Below are 17,613 nucleotides of genomic sequence, written 5' to 3'. Positions count from 1 at the left end.
ACTTCTATGTCCTGGTTTATGAATTTTTGTATTATTTTACCTCAATGATTTCTAAGTTTTACTCTGTTGTGTTTAGTGGCGCATAAGCACCTAAGGCTACCTATCATTCGCCAAGCTCAAGGTGCAGAGCTATATTTCTACTCAGCATGATTTTATAAAATGGCAAAAAAAAAGGGTAGTGTGGAGGGTCCATTCAGCATAAATTTATAAAATGGCAAAGAAAAAACGATGGTGTGGAGGGTTTAAAAAAATTCAGGGGGCACTTTGACTGTCTAAAGTGGGTAGAGGCGGAAGCGTTTTCCGCACCACCTTCGCTGTTTCTGTGGCACCGGTGGCGTCACATATAATTGACTACTAATTACTAAGTGATGACAAATCACTAAATAATGGTTAATTACTGATTACTGCCTGAATACTAATTAACTGCTAATTAATGACGCTTAAGCTTCGCCTTTACGAGTGGAACGCGACAGCGCGTTGTAGCGCTGCGGAACACCACCCGTCCACGGAACACCACCCGTTCAGCGCGATGCCTTGCCCTTTGAACGCAACGCTTTTTGAGGAAAGGAAATGGCGCAGTAATTCTCTGTCATCTCGGTGGACACCTGAACCGCACCGTAGAGGAAGGGAGGAAGTGGGAGTGAAAGAAGATAGATAAAGAGGAGCCGTAATGAAGAAAATGAAAATTGTATTTGAGGAAAGGAAATGTATCTGTCTCTCATTTGTCGGTGGACACCTAAACCTCGCGGGAAGGGAATGGAGGAGGATGAGAGTGAGTGAAGACACCGTATTCACTAGACGCGCCTTTGTTCATTCCAAACCATCGAGCTGGCATGGCGGAGTGGATAGCATGCTCGTCTCTCACGCCGAAGACCGGGGTTCGATTCCTGAGCTCGACCAATTTCTTAATCGGTTTTATTTATTTATATGGCCTGACTAGTAAAGCTAACTAGGCTAATTGGGTAATTTAGCAATTAACTAAGCTCAGTCCCACTTAATTGGAGCATCACTATACGATTCCTTGAATTGGTTGCATGGTTACTAGCCAAAGTACAATTGGCCCCGTTTGAAATTCGCGCACTGTGACGTCACGACCGTTTCCACCAATTGAAAAGCGTGACATTTTCTGTCGACAACTGCTGCTTACAACGATGAGACATTAAAGGCTTCCGCCTTAAAAGTTAGAGTTGCTCGGTAGAAGCGGCTGCGGTGGCACGCCGCAGGAAGGAGTACTCTCTGCGTAGAGGCCGCTTGGAGAGGAGCTGATTCGTGGCTTGCTCCGTCCTTGAGTGGGGTGGGCCTCTCGACGAACCCATTGTACCGTGAGGGAGGGTTTTTCACTTATATCACGAATTAAATGTGCCAATAAGTCGTTTTCCACACGGTTCACGTTCGCTTTGGTCGCCTAGGTCTCTGTGAGTTTGAAGTTAGCGCCTGCGTTGTGTGCCTCTTTCTCGGTCCCTTGTCCCGTTTAGCGCTACCTCACATACCATGAAATAAGTCGTTGTTCAGAACATGCCGCAGACTACGGATGGCACCTGAAGAGCCTGTGAGGATCTTTGGTTACAGGTGCGAAAAAAGACAGAACACAATTGGCAAAAAGACGGGACGTCTTTCCGTCTTGTGTTCTGTCTTTTTTCGCGCCTGTAACCAAAGATAAACAGTTAGCAACTTGCCCAGCAAGACGTTCTTTTAGGCCTGTGAGGATGTCCAGGTGGTTTCTAGATGTGGACAGAGGATGCTTAATGCGCCCCGAATGGCCAACAGCCCTTCCTGTGTCGACGGCCTGGCAGCGGAGTGAGCGTTGCAATGTGTGGTAATAATTTAGGCGAAGTGACAGCCGTGCATTCAACAGCACTCAAACTAGCGTCGACATACGCCACCTGTCAGCGTAGCGAGGGTTCAGTCTTAGACGAGACGCCATCCGGCCCCACACCAGACTCACTCAGGTGGCCAACAGATCGTGTGTGTATGTGAATCATAGACCGATCGTCTGTAACTTGCTGGTAAAGCCACGGAGGTCGTGGCTGGCAGGTGACGATAGGCAACACAGATACGCCTTCCATATACTCTGCGCTCACAACTCGTCCCACAAGACATGATCATGTACATTCTTTAACTCCATATAAAGCTAAAATTAATGCCTTTAAATATTCCTTTCCCCCTCGTACAAATGAGGAATGGAACAAGCTGCCTTCTAATGTCCTCATGTCTATTGACTCTCTTGACGAATTGTTGGCGTCTACCCCATAGTCGTGTTTTGCATTTCTGCAAGTTTTCTTGAAAGAGTCAACTCTTTCATGTCTCATTGAGTTTTGCTAACGTATGTTTCGCGCGATGAATTCGTATTCACAATGCTGTATTCTTTTCGCCCCTCCTGCTAGGGCCCACTTAGGACCTGCAGTATTTCTTAAATAAAAAATAGAAAGCTGCGGCTTCAGAGATACTGCGGCAATTTCTGCACCTTACTTTGGCGACGCTGGTGAATCAGTACGTCAAGCGACGTGTTTATTTGCGCCTCCGCCTGGAGGGCGTCAATGGGGTGAATCGTGGGAGGCCCGTAATAACACGCATTGCTGCTCGATTGAGAGCTTCCAAGCGACTCTGCTCGTGTCATGTGCTGGAATTGGACTTGGTAAACCAATCTTGGCTGTTTGAGGAGGCGGGAGATGATGGACTGGTGAGCCATGCAGTGGATGAGCATTTGGGATGCCTTCTGGAGTTCTGTGGGACGCCAGGGGCTTGCGGAGCTGGAGTCATTCGGGTCAAGGCCGAGGAGTAGGAATTTTAGAAATTGTTAATTGTATTGCTTTAAAGAAGGTCGGGTAACCTCAGCGACCATTCTTAGCCGGTCAAGGATCTCGACGCTTCCAACGAACGAAATAAAGACTTCTGCTTTGTCAGGAATGAGAAAATGGCTGGGGTATATCCGCATATGTAGCGAAGCGCAGAGTCATAATTTAGAGCTTTGCAGGGACACCTTCTTCCTGAAACACCATTTTTGCTACATCGGCACTAAACGCGTGACCATTGATATTTAAACACGCGCGTTCTGGTTAGTTTGGAAAACCTATATATATTTAGCAGTTTTTGAGCAGCGTTACTTACAATAAGATTGTTCAAACATATTTCGGGTACATACTTGTGTTTGCCACTGCCTCCTGTTATGCGTCTTGCCTTGACTCCTACGTAAACAAGCTGATATTTCACCCCATCGTCTTCTGAAATACCACCTCTGCTCCATCTGCACAAAACTCTTGACCATTGCCAATTAAGCACGCGTGTTTGAGCTAGATTGGACAACCTCTATGTAGTTGCAGTTTTTTGTAGCTGTATCACTGCTGTGACACCTTATTTCAGTTTTACTCTGCCTCCTGCCCTCTCTGTACTGTCATGGCTCATAACCTTAGCAAGCCAGTGACCGAGCTAAGAGAATAGCGGCGTTCTGAATCCAACAGTGCTGGGAATGGTGTTGTGTGCTGAAATGCGCTCGAGGATATCAGATCTTACCCATGGAAGTTGCCTTCGAAGTATGTTCTACCCGATTTCAGTTTTTGAGCAATGAATCAAAAATAAAGCAATGTCAGTAGCGACAGTAGTGTCTTGAAAGAAAACTGGGCACTCCGGGCCGAACGTGGCGACATTTGCAAGCTCCTTGCCGATGCCAAGTCTCGGTTTCTTAGAGCAGTGCTCTCGCAGCCGGATTAATGCAATTTAAGGAATCTTGAACGACGGCGGAGGCTTATTCCGCTAGGCAGCGCTTCGGCAAGAGATCCTCGCGTAAATAAAGCCTCTGTGTGGGTCATTGTATGAGGACAACAATAACATATCCTTGTGTCTGAATCTAAGCCAGCAGCGGACTAGTGCTTGCCTCTCAGTCCTGGTAATTTTGTGCTGCTAAGTGTTTCATTTTCCTGCCCTCTTTTTCCCACTGGTGACGAAGATATTCCGTCGAGTGCCAGCTGAGAACAAGCCTCACTGTCGCACAGTTCGCTTTCCGCCTGAAAAGCGAGGCCCTGCCGAAAAAGTTGACAAGGTGGATAGTTCAGCTAGCATCAGACTAAAAACAGCAGCAGAGAGAAACGGAGACCAGGGAGTAGCACGCACGCGACGAGGACGATGCTACTGAAAATTTATTAGAAAAGTCTGATATTTACACTGAGGAACCGCCAGCACATTGAACCGTTTCTTATCAATATCGGCATGCATCGCATGCTGGAAATTCATCTTCGTTATGCCAACCGATGGAGCGCTGACACACTGATCTTCGGAATCAACGTGGAATTCTGAGGTAAGCATTGCATAGGACAGACGGGGACATATTTCAACGATAGGACAAGAGAGCACGCAACGGATACAGCAGGCAAGCTTGTCACCAGTCTTGCGATGCACTGCAGGGAACGTGGGATATGCAAGAAACAAGTCCGGCTGGCATTCACCACGTGCAGGAACCGAAAAAGAAAAAAGAACAGAGACAAGCTGACTCGAGAAATCTTGGAAGCCTGGGCCATCCATGATTCCGGGGAGCAATGGATCAGCCCGCCATCGGTTGGCGTAACGAAGAAGGAAATGAATTTCTGGCGTGGCGATACATGCCGATAATGCTAAATGATTCAAAGTGCTGGCAGTTCCTCCGCTTAAATATGCGGCTTTTGGAATAAATCTTCAGTTGTCGGTGTCACATCGTCCTCGACATCGTCCCCGTCGTGTGTGCTACTTCTTGGTCTGCGTTTACCTCTGCTGCAGTTTTTACCTGTGAATAAGGTGAGACTTGAAAAAGGTGGTTTTCTCGGCCACAGGCGTCCAATGTTCGAAAATGAACACATGTGTCACAAACGTCATTGCTTCAGTCGAGTCTTTAGCGCTGAAAGCAATAATGCAATTCATTGTTTCACGACTTCAAATATGACGTAGTTTTCGTGACTGTCGAATGGCTGGGCGAAAAAACAGATTCGCAAAAGGCAGGCGTCGACTCCACCATGCCATATCGCATAAGGTTTGAACGCAACACTCAAGCTCGGGTATTAACATGTGAGGCTGTGCTACCACTTATCGCGAAAAAGCCGAAAAAATTATGATGGACTCGTAACAAGGATAGCATTTTGTCTCGCCTTTGAGGGTGCGAGACGAAATCGCGCTGAGAATGCGGACGCCTGTTTTGTCTTTCTAACGGTTGTTGCTCTCAACATGGCGAACATAACGTGCTGCTAAGCTTGTTTAAAGGGGTAACTTTTACTGAGATTGCATTTTCTATTTTCTCGTTTCAGATGTGTCTGACGAGCATCAAGCTGACGCTGGAATGGGTGCCGGTAAGTTCTACTCGTTAGGCGTAATAAAAAATAAAACAAGAACAATCACTCTAATAGAGTGGATGGTCAGGCCAGGTTTCCTCGCCATAAATACATGTTCCCTAGGCAGTCATAATTAACGGTGTTTCTGTGAACCAAATTTGCACCCGGACGCAGAACTGGGCGCGTGCTCTTGCCGCGAGCCTCTATTTCCCTTTTCTTACTCAGCTGTACTTGCTTGGTAGGAAGCGCGCCTAGACAAGAGTCGAATCAGTAATAAAAGTAAGTAAATGGACATACGTAATTTATGCTTTTTACCAGCCATGATCAGTGAAAAATGTACCCGGCGCTTGCACGCCTTCCGCCATTCGCGGAGATATAACACACATTGTTTACGTTCTGCATGTCCACGTAGCTGAAAACAACATAGGTGTCGCCTAAAAATAAGAACTTTTTCATTAAGAAAAGAGCTGTGACCTTGAGGGTACACGGTGACGGGGGGGGGGGGGGGGGGGATTGATCCGATTGCATTGCGCCGACTGGAACTGCCAGACTTTAGTGGTCGGCTTGCGGTTGCGCAATGATGAAATCGGCCACAGCCGTTGGAGAAAGAGCCACGAAATCCCGTGGGCCTTTCGTCTCCATTACCCGCGCGCCAGTATAACTGTCGGTCCTTTTTTACCAACTGCGTCACATACCCCACTGAATAATAACACTGCAACTGTTGACTGGTGCTAAAAGTGCAAGATTGAATTAAACATATCTAAATGCAAGTGCATGCGCGTGACCCGCAACCAGCAAAGATGCTCGGAATATTTTATTAAAAATATTCACCTCAATTCTGCGCCATCCTGCCTTGGTGCTAATACATCTCACAACTATTATTGAGTCTTCACGATAAGTCTGCTTCTTCAAAGGCTAGTCGCATGCTTGGGTGCATCCCAAGAGAGTTTTTTAATCTCTACCGTCACTGAAGAAACTACTATACGGGGTATGTGTCTTGCATATGGTAGCCGAGTTCGATCATAAAAGAATAATTGCTTTTCTATGTTCATTAGCTTTTTTCTATGTTATACTTAGGTATCCCGCTGCCACTTGAGCCTTCTGTTATACTTGTTCTTTAAAGGGCAACTGCATCACTTTTCGAGAATTTCGCGATACTCAAGGATTCAAGTCTATATAGGCTGTAAGTGAAGCTTGCCAAGCGTTTCTGCCCTAGCATTTACAATAGGGACGTAATCGATGATTGAATTTTGCGCTTCTCCTCGAACCTCCGGAGGAGTGCAGGGATGTTCAGTGTGACGACACGGAAGGTATTATTTCAAATTACCGCTGCTGTCAGCCATACCTTACCGAGCCTTGTTAGATGCTGTCAAACAACGCTCAGCGGGCTTTGCCTCCTGTGGCGTTGGTTTTTTTCCTTCAAAGCAGGCGTTTGTGCGTTGGAAATGTACCGATACCTTCGATGACGTCATCATGCGTCCCCTACTTGGCGTTAGGCGCTGCGCAGAAGCTTGAAGGCCTTCGCGATTTTAATCGGCGATTACGTCACCATTTTAAATTCTAGCTCAAAAGGGCTTTGCATGTTTTGCCTGCATCTTTCACACATTCGACAATTTTAAGCTCATCGATTTCTAAAACCTCGGCAGTTGCCCTTTATTGCTGTTTACTTGCCTTGTCCTCACCCGTATGTAATGCGTTAGGCCTGGGGGTAACCCATATAAAATTAAACAGCATGAGCATGACCTTCCAGCTACGCGATGCAGTCGCCGCGTACCGAAAGTCATTAAAGGGGCCCTGCAACATAATCTGAGTGCATTGTTTTGCTTCCTTGTTGTAATTGTTGAGCTATCGCGACGCTATTACCACCGGTCATAACACGCATATTTCAGTATTTAATATTTTAATTTGCACGAGAACCAAAATCATGGCACTGACGCTGTCGGCACACAGCGGTCGTCTTTTGCAGCGGATATGACTTCAGCTGGCGGGCGATTATGATTGTATGAACAACTAATAACAAGATAATTGTGTTCGTTAGCAAAAATATGTTATGTTATGTTGTGTCCTTTTATATTAAATTGAAAAAACTAGTATCTTTTCTTACGCAAAAGCATTTCAAAGCTTGTTAGAAAAAAAAGCCCCAGCAGAGGCGCTGGCTATTACTTTGCATCAAAGAACTTCGCAACCACCTGAGTGTATTGTTACCCTCTACACATATGTTGAGCTTGCTTCCGGTGCATTTCCGCCGCTTCCGAACGGCCGCACCACAGCAAGCAGGGATAGGGTGCCTCGATGCCAGCGCCGCCGTGTACGGCGCAGCGCTGGCATCGAGGCACCCTAAGCAGGGACAGACGGAGCGGCAAGCACTCCTGCGCCGCTCTACCCAAGCTCCGCCTACAACCGGTGTCGCACAAATACTGCAAAAAAAGACAAGATCGCTTTGTTATCAGAAAGACTGCCACCTGTACTCGAGCAGCGACAAAGCATGCCTGCTTATGTTGCGAGCTCTCGGCAACGGCACCGCTCGCGGGCGCTCCGGGCGACGAGCTCTGCTGCTGCCTGGCTGCCGTGGTCGTCGCTAAGCCTATAGCCTGTTTCGCATCGAAGTCGCAGGGGCCGGCGCTTCGGAAGTTCGCTGCGCTATAATAAAAGGCCTACTGTTCACACCGCTTTGCTGTCAACAGCATCATCTTACAATAAAATAATAGTGTGGTCAATTTCCGCTACGCCTTCAGCAGCGAAGCTAGCGGGCGCCAGTCGAGCCGGACCCCGTCGGGCCAGCGGCAGCTGCGAGGCTGTTCGCGCAACAAATTCGCTCGTGCCACAGTTGTCACTTTTACCTGCAACCCGGTATGGGCCAGTGACCCGGAAAAATGATATATTTCTCATTTTCCTATCTCAGGCTTTATTATTTACGTCAAGAACACTCTTAATAAACAGATTCACAACAGCGCTACGGAACGAGGACAGAAGGAACACGAAAAACACAGGACGGGCGCTGTCCTGTGTTTTTCATGTTCCTTCTGTCCTCATTCCTTAGCGCTGTTGTGAATCTGTTTATTAAGCATGAACCAACTAGCCCACACCAGAATCCTCTAAGAACACTCTTTAGGTCGTTTTTATGACGCCGGCAGACGGGATCCCGTCTGCCGGCGTTCAAGCTGGCCGGCCGGCAGGCTCGGCTTACTTCACGTTCGCACAAGAAAATACAAAAACAGCCACGCTACCTGAAAGGATGCTTTCTAGATTCGAGCAACGACAGCATGCCTGTACTATAGTGGAGCTTTCGGCTCCTTCGCTCCGTCTCAGTATTTCACGCTCCAACTCTGACAAATCGGGGAAGGCCATTCTTCAGCGTTCCACAACTTCTGTGTTGCTGCTGTTTGTTGACGCGAGTCGAGCGCCTACGTGCTTGTAACCATGGAAACGACGCCGCCAGCGTCAGCGAAAACGTGTTACAGCGACCAGGAAACCATGAGAAGCTATCTTACGAGACGTTGTGGTGACGTGAACGTGTACGCTGTTTCGATTGGTCCCGCCGTGTGTAGTCATTGGGTGAGTGAAACGTTAAAGCGAAGACCGGGAAAATTTGAGTTGAGGGATATTTTTTGTTTGCTTGTACTTTGAAAATTCATTCCTTAATAACTCCCGTTCTAGTGCACCGAATCCAGTAATTCTTTTTTATTCGGTATCTGCGTGTCATGAAGAAATCATCTAAAGCATATGGGAAAAGCGTTGCTGGGCCTCTTTAAGCTACCAGCGATGAGGTTTTCGAAGTCTTGTCGCAGTTCTTTTAATTCTACCACTTAGCAGCTTGTAATCAGACATCGCCTATTTCTTTCCTTTATTATTTATATTTAGTTTCTCAAGATAAATCATACGTCCTACATGTCTTCTGTTCTTCCTGACTTTGTTCTGCGGTCCAAATGCACTGCGCTGTGTCCTTTGTTCGATGGCCGAAGCTACAAGAAGTAACTGTTGTGTGATATTGCTCAAAAACTTCCGGAATTTTCGACATCATGTTCTGCACCATGTTCACCTTTGGCATAATGTTCGGCCTGGAATTCACCGCCGCTCACGGGTGATGTTCGGCTTTATATTGATATACAAGGGTTTGTAACGCAGACACCGACAAGAGAGAAGAAACATACGCACAAGCGCTGACAACGGGCTTTATTGGTCGAAGGCCACACCATATATAGGCCGAAGAGTCGGGACGGAAATGATGACAAAAAAAACGAGGGTTATGACAGAGCCATCAAATCAAGAACGCATGCGCGTGTAGGCAAGGGTATCACACTTCCGTTTATCTTCCCACCGATTCAACAGGCATTAAAAAAGTCAATCTCAGCCTGGAACAGAGATAAAGGCGGTTCGCTGATGCACTCGCTGCCAAATTTCTTCATGTGGTAGTCTTCTAGGCTGATCCGTGGTATCCTGTCTTTACTCTTGCCAAGAACCTTTGTCTCCTCAAACCGGGCCACACATGCCTTTACACGTCGATAATGGGAACTAGAAGCTTTTCATACTTTAAGAAACATACCGAGAACTGAATTTTAAGGGCCCAGTTTCTCTTTTTAGAGCCGTGAAGGTCTTCCGAGGTGAAAGAGGCCAGATTTCGCAAGCTTTTTATTTTGTAAACTCTGGAAAAAAATACCTGTTTCGAAGAATTCTAACGCACGAAACAATGATCAGCGAGCATGACAGCGAGTGCACGATGGACTAAAATGTAATAAACCAACTAATAAGACACCCGCAGTACAGCACAGTGTCCGTTTGAGATTCCCTCTCTCCCATTAGCCACCTGCCGATCTTGTTTGTATTTGCAGGTGACAAATGAGTTACCACCACCTAAATTAAATACATTATATCGCAAAGTAATTAACATCTTCAGGTTGACGCCGCAGACTTCTTGGTAGAATGAAAGGCTGGACGAAAGCTATAACATCTTTGCTTGCAAGAACAATACCCGCATCGTTTTGTTCGTTTCTTCCCTTTTTTCTTACCTGCAAGGGCGTCGACGTTAGCCGTCTGTTACGCACGGCAGCCGATACCAACTAATAGCTCTTCTCTCCGTCGTGTATTATACATTATACATGCAGGCGATGACAATAAGCCATAAAATTATACGCATAACCCTTCTAATAACCGCAGCTTGAACAAGAACTTTCTTTGGCACCTTTTCTTTGACTGATTTATAAAAGTTTTGACTGTAGAGCAATCAAACTGACAAAGACATAAAGAGTGTGCTTTCTTGGGCTGACCACAATACTGGATTCCTGAACTTTATTATTACTACTACCTCAAATGCCCCTTGGCGTTCCCGGGTATTACATGAGGGATGGGCATGATGTTCAAGTGAAGAGTGGTTAAATGGCAGTCTTGAAGGAATGTGGGTCGGAGTGGTACACAGCATCGACAGGCAGTTTGTTCCAGTCCCGAGCGGTTTGAACAAAAAACGAACGAAGAGGGGCTGCAGTCTGTGCTGAGGGCGGATAGACGGCTTTAGGATGGCTGGTGCGACTTGATTGTCGATGAACTGGTAAGATTGCTGAAACATTGAATGGCGTATGGTAGAACTTGTGAAAAGGCACAGCCTGAAGATGCAGCGCTGCTTTTCAAGCTTAGTAAGATTAGCCCGTGACTTGAGTGCAGTGACACTGGAATGAGAGGAGTAGTCTCAGAAAATAAACCTGGCAGCGCGATTTTGCACGATTTCGAAGCGCGATGGAATCTTAGTGCAGTGCTCTTTGAATCGCTGGGATGTCTCCAACCATTGCTGACCATTGTGGGCATGCTCATTTCTTGAAAAGCCGACAGCCGAGGGCATCCCGCAGACTCGTTTTTCTTGAAGGATGTCGGGGTGAGACGCATGGTTGTAGCTCTCAGCCTCTCGCCCCACATTTCTCGCATAAAGGCGTGCCCGCAAATGCGGGAATAGAACAGCACCTCCATTTTTCATTTTTTTTTTTCAGGGGCCGATTAGAGCAAAGTTCTGTCCCTTCCGAGCGAGCAGATTCCGCGGTTGTGGAAGAGAGCTTTGAGAAAGAGTGCTTTCCCCTTTGCGGCACGCGTCATTTGGCACGCGCCACGGCCCGTTTTCTTTCGGAAAGCAAGCCGAGCCAGACAGGGGGAGTAGCTCTCCTCTATTTATGGATGCCGTCAGCAACGCGCTCTCGATGGCTAAGGCAACGTGATACACTGAGATTGCTTGAAGCTATCTCTTTCTGTTTCAAACGAGATCGCCGAAGAGTGCGCCTTTCAGACGCTTTTACCAGCTTGCTGCCCTCGGAGTGCAGCGGAGATCTTGCTCCCGCTTGCGGACGTGTGACGAACGGCCACGCGATTTTTTACTGCAGCCATGACACGCACAAAGTCGCATTGTTTCATTCAGCCCGAACTATTTATAGGCGACAACTTCCCATTGTACTGAGGTCATTTATGGTAATTGAGTGGATTCCAAGAGAAGACCAGCGTCGCAGGTTTGAGCAAAAGAATTGGCTGGGATGCGGTCAAAATCAAAATTACTGACTGGGCGAGTTGGTGGGACATGATTCGAAATGACCAGCGCGAAAAAAGACGGAGACAAGTTAAGAAACACTGACGACAGGACGGGCGCTGACTAACAAATCTTTATTTTCGAGGAAAGTCCAGCACAATTATATGCCAAAAACCACGTGATAGTCAGGGGGTCAAAGATTACAACCAGCCGCCGCGGTGGCTCAGCGGTTATGGTGCTCGGCTGCTGACCCGAAAGACGCGGGTTCGATCCCGGCCGCGGCGGCTAGAATTTCTTTGGAGGAGAAATTCTAGAGGCCCGTGTACTGTGCGGTGTCAGTGCACGTTAAAGAACCCCAGGTGGTCGAAATTTCCGGAGCCCTCCACTACGGCGTCTCTCATAGCCTTAGTCGCTTTGGGACGTTAAACCCCATAAACTAATAAACTAAACTAGATTACAACCTAAGGCTCACTCATCAAAGGGCGGCCGACACAAGCATGAACTGGAAAAAAGCGAAATATGAAAAAAATGGGGGAGGAAACTTTCATGACATGATACATCAAAAAGCACTACAACCACCGTTATAACCAGGTCACCGCAGCTGGCGCATCCATCCGGGTTACTCGGCGCGGTCTTGATTTTGTCGTGGTTGTAGCTAGGCTGAAGGTGGTGATGTATGAACCTCTGTTGGCAATAGGAGTATTGGGTGACTCTTGTCGACGAAACAAATTACGTTCGCCAGGCGCCGTGGGTGGCTTCTCAGTTTCACTGCCCGGCAATCGTTGATACTTAGATAACAGCTGCAGCTACTGGCGACGTAGGTGGCGTTTAAAGCATGAATTTAACAGTTGGTAGCTGCAGGATTAGTTCATACCATCTCCGCTGCGAGTCTGCTCGAACGTGACAGTGGTGTCATCTCCACAAAACTCTGTCTGTCGTTGCTGTAGCGCGAAATTCACAATGAATAGGGCGCAGCACACCTGATCGAGCGGTCAACCGTGGGCTGTTTGAACCCGTGTGATGCGGACTCGTTTTGGAGAGGCGCTTGGTACCACGCTCGATTATCGCGAGTCTTTTCGTGTTCCACGACACTTGCGGACACCGGGAGAGAATTTCCAACAATCGCCCAGTTCATTCCTTGTTTTCTTTTAATGCGAGAGCTTTAGTGCCCTCATGTCGGGAAAAATTGTCCTGCGCTGGCGACCATTTGGAGCCCCCCGACAGGAGCGGTTATAATTTAGAAATATTTTTTAGAAAGCGCTGCTCCCAGTAGCACGCAACCGATAGGGCGACACCTGACCGCAGCATCCTTACACCGGTTGCGTCATCGGAGAGGAGACCCTATAACATCGAAATTATAGGGTGCACGCAAAGCTTTCCAATTTCACTCGAACACCCGCAAAGACGACCTCTACAGGTCTCTTGCAGTAGGACGTACCCGTCGAAGTCATTTCAGGGGGCCCACTGAGGGACAACTGCTGAATTTGTTTAAGTTCGGTATTTCGTGGCATTCTTGTCGCTTGTCCGGAGGCGAAAGATCCGTTTGTTGCTAATAGACTTGGATGCGAAGTTGAAAAACGCTTTCCCGCCGCTACGATTCAAAGTCGGGTCTTTCTGATGATGATATAGCCGAAAAGTGACGTAAACGTGGACTCCGTGATTACCAGCCCCGAGCTGTGCAGCCTGGCAGCGGCCGAAATGGAAACCGCCGCCGGCCGTGTCGTTGAGGGCCTCTATAAGCCGTCGCTACCGTTGCTCCATTTATGTTTGCACCAGCGTTAAAATAGACAGCGTTCCCGATCACGACAACGAAGTTGTGTCAGAGAACTGCGGTCCGCACTTTAGCGACCTCAACCCCACACAGCGAGCGATGATTTAGAAGGCTGTGGCGGCGGGTCTTGGAGGATAGGCTGAGCGCCGAGGAGTCGGCAGCGTTGGTAGCAAAAGAAGCTACAGGTGCGGAAGTTGTCATCGCCGAGCCACCGTCACAACTGATGAGTAGAGACTGGTGCGTGTAAACATATTTAATTTCTTTGATAATAGTCCTCGTAGCGCCGGTTGTACCGTCCAGCGTCTTGGTACGCTGACGAAGCGAACACGCCGAGCGTTGCGTTTGCTAGCGTGGAGGCTCGAGCAAAATTTGCTAGCCACAGGCGTTTTCCCCGTCGCTGGAGCGTGCCGCGGCATTTCGTTTATTGAAGTCTTAAGGCCCCGTGGGCATTACATGAGGCTGGGGAAAGAACAGTGTGTAACAACAACCAGCTCAGCAATAACAAAAACAAAAAAGCAAAGGAACGAAACAAAGCAAAAAGTCATGAAAACAGACAGTAGCACAGGATCAGATTATTTGGTAAGGCCGAATACATCACGTAAGACTCAGGTGACTCGCTAGTTGAGTGCAAAAAATTTCTCGATCTGTGCACGAAGCAATATTATCAGGCAGGTGATTCCAATGGGCTATTGCATATGGTAAGAATGAATCATTCATCGCTGACGTACGGACTTTCATGAGAGTTATGGGATGACTGTGGTTTAGGCGAGGGGATATTCTTGATGGCGGCTGTAGCACAAGATGCCTGTCAATAGGGTGGTAGAGAAAGGAATGAAAGATGCACAGGCGTGATACGATGCGACGTGATTGGAGACGTGGGAGGGAAAGGGCTCGCTCTAGTGGAGTGACCCTAGTATCACGCGAGTACTGTGATGTGATAAACCGCGCAGCTCGGTTTTGAACGGCTTCTAATTCATTTGTAAGGTATGCTGGGAAGGGTGCCAGATGGATGAGGCGTATTCGAGCTTCGGGTGTACGTATGTCTGATAAGCTAGTTGTCTGATTTCAGGTGGTGCTGATGTTAGGTTCCGTCGCAGGTAACCAAGAGTGACCCATGATAAGGATGATGTCAGGTGAACGCCAAGGTATTTGTAAGGGGAAGTTCGGGCAATGGGAGTTGAATAGGGTATGTGCGGTTAATAGAGGTTTTTTTACGAGAGAATGACATGAGTTGGCATTAACATAGATTAAGTGGCATGTGCCATTTTTCACACCATGATGCAATTGTGTATATATCATTTTATAGCTTAATGGTGTCTTCAGGGGCATGGATGACGTTATAAACGACGCAGTCATCCGCAAAAAGCCGAAGTTTGGTTCTGGTGTTAGTTGTGAGATCATTTATGCAGATTAAGAATAATAACGGTGATAATCCTTCGCCCTGAGGGACACCTGATGTGACGTCAGCATGCGATGAGCTGCAACAGTTGGCGAATGTGAATTGCACGCGGGCTTTCGGAAAGTACTCGAGCCAGATGAGTAATGTTTGCGGGATTCAAAGTAAAGCAAGCTTGGCTATCAGATGATGATGCGGAACACGAAACCGGGTAGCAACTTTTAGTTAGAAGCAATTACAAAGATTCATGAAGAAATTGGTGGGGGCTTAGCTTTGAGCTTTGGTTAGGCCTGGTAGGTTGCGAAAGCAGGTGTTATATACTGCATATGCAGCGCCTCTAGTGGGAAGAGCGCGGTGCGCCGTGCCAAGCGGCCGCCGTTACCCGACTAGCCGAGTTGGTAGCCCGTCTCTCGTTTTTGGTATGACGTCACAGCGTGACGTATGGCATGGTATGACGTCAGGGATCATTGTAAAGGTCAAAAGTGGCAAGTGGCCGCCGCTACGCGAAAGGCCGTTCTTGGGAGTAGTATTGTTGTTGAGCTGTTAAAGAACACATACTAAATCAGTTTGAAGAAGGAAGACTTGTATTAGGAATTTTTATTGACCTGTCAAAAGCATTTGACTCCATCAGTCATCAACTTTTAATTAAAAAACTCCAACACTATGGCTTTCGAGGTAAAGCCGCATCTCTTATACGCTCCTACTTGGAATTTCGTAGACAAATAGTCCTCATAAACAAGCACAGTTCTAACCCATTATCTATTTCAGCAGGGGTCCCACAGGGCAGTATATTAGGACCTTTTTTATTTAATATGTACGTGAATGATATTGTGAATATTGATGCAACCGTGAAATTTATCATGTACGCGGATGATACCAGCATATTATTAACCGGTAAAACTAGTGACGACCTTGTTGATGCTGCTAATTTAACATTAATAAAACTAGGCGAATGGACGCGTAAAAACAGCCTGACGATTAATGCAAACAAAACAAAAGCCGTATTCTTTCGAAGTAAAAACAAAAACATAACGATACAAAAGTCTATCTACTTAAATGCCACTCCTCTCGAAATAACTTCCAGTATTAAGACATTAGGTGTTATCTTTCAGCAGAATATGTCATGGGATGTCCACGTGGACAGCATGCTTATTAAGCTGGCACAGGTAATCGGGCTAGTATACCGCAATCGCAATTTACTGCCACCAAAAATTTTACTGTTAATTTATAATACCCTATTCTCCTCCCGACTCAATTATTGTCACTTAGTTTGGTCTACGACAACTTACGGAAATTTGCAGAAGCTTCACAAGTTGCAGAAAAGGTTTGTTAGAGTAATAGAAAGTCTGCCGTTTTATTCACATACGTATCATCTCTTTCTCAAATACAACATAATTCCTATTACCAAGCTGTTTGATTATATCCTTTGCAAGGCAATTAAGAATGAAAACGCCAGCAACAGTTCATTTCTACATCGTCTAGCCAGGTTACAACAAAACGCTACTACACGCCAGACACGTTACACGGAGCTCTGGAAAGTAAGGACGTTTCGCACAACATGCGGCCTACAAACACTACAGAATAAACTACCCCGGTTACTAAATGATTTAAATCATAAACATATCCAACTTGAAAAGGTGACGTTCAAAACACTCCGCCGGTATTTCAACATGTACTAGGACACTTCGCTTGCCATTCCTGTTTACCCTGTCACATTGTTGTTTACCCTGACTGTACCGCTTGTCTGTATTCACTTTGATTTGAATTTTATTTGAAGCAAAAATGTGCTTAATTTATCTGTTACTTTCGCTAAACTCATTGCCATCGCACATGAATGTTCCATTGCTTTTGTAAGTGCTTTCTAGCTTCATTCTAACACATTTTCTGTATAATTTTATGTAGTTCTTACGAGTGATTGTAATTGCAGATGTTTTCATGTTTTGTTCTATTTTCTTTTTGGATGAGACATGCCGTTTCATTGCGCCTATGATGCTGTCAAGTGTATAGGGGGGCCTCCGGCTCTGTCAAGCTGTCGCTTGTGACAGCTTTTACTGCGTGTCTCCCGCGCCATGTATTCATTTGGCGCAAATAAAAACCATTATTATTATTATTATTATTATTATTATTATTATTATTATTATTATTATTATTATTATTATTATTATTATTATTATTATTATTATTATTATTATTATTGCTTCCCCAATAAAAGAACATCAAACAATTTGGTGTGTTCGGGAGCAGGGCACAGGGACAAACGCTCAAAACACGGCTGGAAACTCTGCTCACCTAAGTACGGAAACCTGCGTTTGTGAAAAGCGATTGTGGTTCCAGGGCACCGCCGCCGAACTAAGAGCAGGGAAACTGAGATGTCCATTTGTAACCGCCAGGGTGCAGTCAGGTCATGAGTACAAGCGTCCAGGTAGCTTTTGGTGGACACACCGATGTGGTAGGGGACTCACTCTTCTCGACGGAGTGAATATTGCTGCGGGTTGTCACTCGTGGTGGTGGGGGTGAAAACTTTGATTTGGTTGAATAGAGTTTGGGAGCCACAAAGTGGCCCGCTACATGGTCGGCGTCCCTAGTTCGGGACACCGCATGACGAGGTCCCGTCTCGCCCCTGTTTCACCAGAGCCCTTTGGGTCTCAAGCGAGGA

The 17,613-nt window shown here is 46.6% G+C and overlaps 1 protein-coding gene across 3 annotated transcripts in view; it reads left to right on the top strand.

Moving 5' to 3' along the window:
- The window catches only part of LOC149337815 (agrin-like), a 353,629-nt gene that overhangs the window by 196,264 nt on the left and 139,752 nt on the right, over window positions 1–17,613 (top strand). For all 3 annotated transcript variants that reach the window (XM_089553543.1, XM_089553542.1, XM_089553544.1), the window contains exon 2: window positions 5,268–5,309. In XM_089553543.1, coding sequence (XP_089409669.1) covers window positions 5,268–5,309 — 42 coding nt within the window. The remainder of the gene's footprint in view (window positions 1–5,267; window positions 5,310–17,613) is intronic.

This window comes from Amblyomma mixtum, chromosome 7 (assembly GCF_055824585.1).
Source record: "Amblyomma mixtum isolate Tamu chromosome 7, ASM5582458v1, whole genome shotgun sequence".
Lineage (NCBI taxonomy): Eukaryota > Metazoa > Arthropoda > Arachnida > Ixodida > Ixodidae > Amblyomma > Amblyomma mixtum.
This window is presented reverse-complemented; position numbering and strand designations above follow the sequence as displayed.